The 5,745-nt window shown below is 37.9% G+C and overlaps 1 protein-coding gene across 14 annotated transcripts; it reads right to left on the reverse strand.

Annotated features, from left to right (window-relative positions):
* Positions 1 to 1,549: 1,549 nt before the first annotated feature.
* LOC113342044 lies at positions 1,550 to 3,890 on the reverse strand. Of its 14 annotated transcripts, none has more exons than XR_003356359.1 (4): positions 3,130 to 3,890; positions 2,337 to 2,595; positions 2,072 to 2,217; positions 1,550 to 1,881 (listed from the first exon to the last, which is right to left on the reverse strand). XR_003356359.1 is itself a non-coding variant. In XM_026586709.1 (4 exons), the coding sequence occupies exons 1-4, from the start codon at positions 3,149 to 3,151 to the stop codon at positions 1,751 to 1,753; spliced, it is 468 nt and encodes a 155-aa protein (XP_026442494.1). In that variant the 5' UTR covers positions 3,152 to 3,880; the 3' UTR covers positions 1,550 to 1,750. The 14 variants fall into 14 exon arrangements, 6 of the variants coding, with proteins under 6 accessions (XP_026442494.1, XP_026442497.1, XP_026442496.1 ...); XR_003356365.1 differs by lacking the exon at positions 2,072 to 2,217 and adding an exon at positions 2,801 to 2,856 and having other exon boundaries at positions 2,337 to 2,600; positions 3,458 to 3,882; XR_003356363.1 differs by lacking the exon at positions 2,072 to 2,217 and adding an exon at positions 2,801 to 2,856 and having other exon boundaries at positions 2,337 to 2,600; positions 2,988 to 3,882.
* Positions 3,891 to 5,745: the final 1,855 nt, after the last annotated feature.

The raw sequence follows: 5,745 nt of genomic DNA on the forward strand, positions 1-5,745 counted from the left end.
AGGCAACTACAAAGAAAATAGTTGGATCTGGCTTCACGAATCCCAAATGAATTCTTCAAGTCGTTAACCTAATATGGTTTTGGAAAAACCTAGGTTAAAGGAGAATCGACTCTAGTTTGCAACTAGGACATAGGAAAGTGTCGGGATTAGGTTTTCCAGTTGCTAGAATTCTCCCTTATATAGCCTTTCAAATCAGGGTTGCTTACAATCAAATCTAAGATAGATTAGTAACAAAGCATTCAATATTCACCGTTAGATGAAATCCTGATTTAAGATTCAAGCTAAGTATGCTTAGAAATTAAGCAATCAATCTCCACCGTTAGACGGTCTTAGCTTGTTACACACAAATAAAATATGCTTATATTTAGATATGGATAACCGTGCCTAAACGTGTATATTGGGTTGGCTCAATAACAGTTAAACGAAGTTAGCCATATGAACACTTTTGTCTTAACCATATTCATCTAACACTTCTAGATCAAATATGATGAGCAATCAATCATGAAAGATAATCAAATGAATCTAATTGTGTTTCAAATTGAGTTGTTCAATTGTTCACTATCTCATAGAAATATATATGAACCAATTGAAACAAAATCGGATTGATTCGTAATCATACAAAGTACTTATACAAGAACCAATCCATGAACATTAAGCCACAGTTTGCAAAGTTAATTTGAATTCATTAAATCATAAATATTTTGGTTCATTAGTATGAGAATCATACATAATCGATTTTAGAACTTAACCACTTTGTTCACAAACTGGGTACACGAACAGCAACTCCGGACCTTGGCCTAGTCAAGCCTTTCGCAAACCCGGTTCGTGAACAACCGTCCCGGACCTAACTTAGGTAAACCCGTCCGCATACTAGGTATGCAAACAAGAGTTTCATACCTTCTAAGGTAAATCCGTTCACATACTAGGTATGCAAACAGGAGTTCCGGACCTGAATCATTACAATACAGTTCGAACACTAGGTATGCATACCGTGTTGTATCCATACATGGGTAATTGTTCTAAACTCTCATTTCAATCATTGAAACATCCTTGGAATACGACAACGGTAATCTCATACATATCATTGGCTTCAAGTAATTTCCAAGTGACCGAATGATCAATACTAAACTTCCCAAGCTAACATCAAATGATTGTCTCACAAAAATCATGTAAGATGTTCAAGGTAATTTTTACGTGATCATATTTTGACTTAATATTTAGTTTCCGACAAATCACTACAACAAAATCATACATGGACCATTCTTAAAAAGTGTGATCTAAGTGATGGCTATCTGTGATTTTTCCAGTATAATTTGAAGGGTGATCTATAGATAACAACTCCCCTGCAATGAAAAATGTGATCTTACCTTATCCAAAGAACATAAACTTTTGAAAAGTTGAGATCTAAAGGCAAGGTTTTTAAAAGACGGGGATTTAAAAGTTGTGATCTTTCCTCCAATTTTCAACCCAAATTTACCCTATACAAACAGCATATTCCATTTCATTTCTGCACCTGTAATTCAAATTCAAAACTGACATGAACAAAATCGAAAAGTCTAATAGAAAAACTATATTTCATTGTGTTTGAATCAGATTCATTCCTGAACAAGAAAGTAGAAAAATTACACATTTTTGCAGAATCTACTTGTTTAACTCAAATCAAGGGTACCAAAACACAGATCATTAATATCAGAACAAGCTCATTTAGACTATTCCCTGAAGCACTACAAGTAAGATCAAGAAAATAGTGTCAACCACTAACACTGGAGAATGATGTTAAATCTGAAAAGCCAGAGACTTGCACAATCCGTGACAACCTCGAGACTAATGCATAGTATTTTGTACGCCTTCTTTTGCAGCAAGCCTTCACAACCCTGCAAGCTGAATAATAATCCTGGTTACCACGAAAAAGTTTGTACAAGTGACCGCATTCAGAATAAAATAGATACAGACAATAGGGACATACACAAACCTCTAACGCTGGACGTATTGATGAGCTGATGGTAGATTTAAGCGTATATAGCAACCAAGAAACAAGTATTATCTATCCGTAGGAAAATGACTAACTTACTTGGGAACAATTTCCATGTTAGGGTCATGTCCTATCCCAGGGATTGAGTACATAAACATGCGTTGTACCTTGAAATCAATGGCCAACATCCAGAACTAATAACCTGGTACTTGTTCAATATCTAGCATAGAATTCTTACCCCTAAGCTATGCAGACAAATCAAATACACTTAAAAATAAGAATATACCATATTGACCATAAAAATAGGGAAGAGAAGAAAAACAAGAAGCATAACAAAAACTAAAGCACATGAGCAATGGTTTACCTTGGTCAAGGTTAAACCACTCTGCGGTATGGAAACTAGAATGGAACCTTCGAACTTCGGTAATGCCGCCACCAACAGAAACAAAGTTCCTTGCGTCACCAAGATATAAAGGTTGTCTAATTAGAAGACAGCCCTTACAATCAAAAGACACAGAAGGAAGAAACTCGAGCTTTATCCAGTTTGATAGAGACTTAACCATAAGCTTTATCCTGATCCCCTTGCTTTGAGCACCTCCTTCATCTTCAAAGGTAACATAAACCTGCACTGTTTTAACTGATTAGTTCAAATCCCAGCTTATAATTCCAACATCAATTCCAACTAATATTTTTGGGATAAGGTATAACAACATCATAACATTTTTGAAATTGCTCCTACAAATGCATATAAAATGTAAGGCAGATGCCACAAGGTACTAGTGACTAATCAGCTACTGGTGCTAGAGCTTTTAAAGCTTCCCCCTGTACCATTTGCTTTCCAGTCTGCTTTTCAGACATCAAGATGACCTTATTTTTACACCATTCTGTAGAAAACAAAGTAGTAAAACAAAAGTATCAATAATCATTTCGACGGACGGGGATAATTCATGTCTTCTGATCTTTGCCAACAACTATGATCATCTATCGAAGTTGAGTCACTCTTACTGATGCCTACCTTTGGCACATTAAGCAAGGCTAAAAGATTGAATGATCATATGTAATGTAACCACATAATCATAGAGCAGATTGAATGATAAATATGTTACAACAAATGTGACAATGTCACGAGGCAGAGGCGTATAGACTTGTCCTAATACCAGAAAATACAGGCGAAGGCATTGATAATTGCCAGAAGTATCACCACTTCCACCAACTCCCAACAACCACGGCCACACCCAATCTCCACCATCACTATCACCGCAACCACAACCACAACCAGAGCCATCATTATCTCTACCGACAATTAATTTCATCATTATAACCTTACCTCCACTTATAACAACAATCATGTTAAACACCACCACCACCAGAAACTTAAGCAAGAGAAAAATGATAATCAATACAATCCCAATTTATCTTCATCACCAGTTTAAAAATAGATATAACTTAAATTATATCTGTAGAACGAAATAAAAAACATCATACCTCTTCCTTCACCACCGCAACACCACCACCATCATCAAAATTACTTCTTGAGCTTCAATAATTTGAACAAGTTCAACTCTAAATTTCCTCAAAATATAAACCTAAAATCAGATCTCGATCTCTTTCAATCTGATTCGGAAATTAATCTTTATAAGAAGAACAACCTCTCTCTGAACGCGAACCATATGATGTTGATGATAGTTTCGATTGATTCCGGATCTATTGGATGCAACGGACATGGTGGTGGTGGTGGTGGTTGTGGTGGTGAATCTGGTGATGGCTGAAAGAAAAATGGAGACAGAAGGAGAAAGAGAAAATTTGATCGATAGATTCCAATCGGTGGAAACAACATCATATCTAGTGTATAATCGAAAGGGTGAATCTGGTACTAAAAATTAAATAGATTCATTTCTTGAGGATGGAGGGTATATTTATTGTATGATAAGATATTTGTGAAGCCCAACAAAACAAAGGGCATTTGTTCAATTTCCGCTTTTTAAAATGGGTCTGTATCCATTTGACATCTCGTATCTTATCTTCAAAACAAAATTTGTTATATATTTTTGAGAGTGTGGAATCCCGTTAGCTCAAAGATAGATAATTTAAAGATGATGGATGATTTAGGTTTGTAAATTTAGTTTGGTGAATTAGAAAATGTCGGCATGGTTTTTATCCATGAAGACAATCCGACGGTGAAAGGTTAAGTTACCTATTTTAATTTTTTTAAACACCCCTTATCAACATACATTACATCACTTAACCCAAAATATCCCCCAATTTTTCGGGGTATTCCCCAATTCCGGGTTCCTAAAAATTACACTTTTTTTCCTTTTTCTAAAGCAAATATTTTTCTAATTTGTCACTCTATCTGGCGGATGATCATGTTTCTGCAAGTCAAGCCATGGAACTTGCCGCAGGAAAACGGCGTGTGAACATGAGAATTATCATGGGCCGGCCAATTCTGTGGCGAATTTGGACGGCTGAGATTGTAAGTCATGAGAAAGGGTGGTTGTTGATTATGGCCACATTCCGTTGGCACCTGATAATAGCATAGTGGCGCCATTGGCACATGCCAGTGGCATAGTTGGCGCGGAATGACATGTTTGGCATGCCATTAGCATGTTGGCGCAGAATGGCATTTTTGGCATGCCATTAGCAATTGGCGTGGCATGGCACGTTTGGCATGCCATTAGCATGTTGGGCGAAATGGAAGTTTGGCATGCCATTAGCATGGTGGCTTGGCAGGGCCCGTTTGGCATGCCAATTAGCATGGTGGCGGGTTTAAAGCGACCTGATTGGTCAAGAAAAGGGGTCGGCCAAACATAGGGCGCGACCACACCTCTAGTGCTCGTGGAGCATTTAAAGTGACCGTCGACGGGAAAGAGAAGGGCCGGCAAGCAGCATGCGGGCGTGGCCATCTGCAGGTGGCGCCGGCTGGCCTATGGCACTGCCACACCTCCCCTTGTTGTGGCTCCTCTTTTATTCCTCGTTTTCTGATTTCGGGTAGGACTTTGCACCTACTAATCCATGGCGGATCAGTCGCCTTCACACTTTGTGTGATCATCTATGGATACGAGATCGAGATAATACAACAATCAAAGTGTGATTACTTGATAATAGGTACGGACTTAACCAAACTCTCTATCAAGTTATACGGAATTAACGTTTGTGTCATTTACTTTAAATTATAATAACAACAATTATAATTGCGAAAAATAAAAGTAAATGACACATCAAGATTTTGTTAAGAGGAAACCGCAAATGCAGAAAACCCCGGGACCTAGTCCAGAATTGAATACTCTCAGAATTAAGCCGATATACAAAATCTAACAAACTTCGTATAGTTGAGACCAAGCAACTAAACCTATAGTTCACTTAGTTCTTCAGTATCCCTGCGCTTCCGACATTCAATAAGTGCACGCACTGGAACAATTCATCTGGATCGTATTCCAGACAGTAAAGGAACAACAAATATGTTTGGTAACAACTCTCTTGATTCTTTCAGATGAAGATATCTCAAGTCATATGCAAAAGCTCTTCTGTTTAACCAATAAACTCCTTTGCATGGTTAGATCAATCTATCCAACAACTACCGAAATAGCAGAGTTTATATTTGCAATCAATCAATATAGAATCAAACAAGATACTGTCCCCACTTAGCCACTGCGGACATCCGGCAGTGTAGGGTTTTTCAACGGGCATCGTGCGGTCATCCAACAGCAACTTCCCGGGAGGTCACCCATCCATGGATTACTCCCGCCCGATCACGCTTAACTGCAAAGTTTTCT

Source organism: Papaver somniferum, unplaced genomic scaffold, assembly GCF_003573695.1.
Source record: "Papaver somniferum cultivar HN1 unplaced genomic scaffold, ASM357369v1 unplaced-scaffold_33, whole genome shotgun sequence".
NCBI classification, from domain to species: domain Eukaryota; kingdom Viridiplantae; phylum Streptophyta; class Magnoliopsida; order Ranunculales; family Papaveraceae; genus Papaver; species Papaver somniferum.

Coding starts and splice junctions, on each gene's coding strand:
- LOC113342044 (XM_026586708.1), bottom strand. CDS start 3,321: ATGATTGTTGTTATAAGTGGAGGTAAGGTTATAATGATGAAATTAATT. Junction 2,596..3,129: donor GCCTTCGCCTGTATTTTCTG/GTATTAGGACAA, acceptor AAAACAGTGCAG/GTTTATGTTACCTTTGAAGA. Junction 1,882..2,336: donor GTGGTTTAACCTTGACCAAG/GTAAACCATTGC, acceptor ATTATTATTCAG/CTTGCAGGGTTGTGAAGGCT.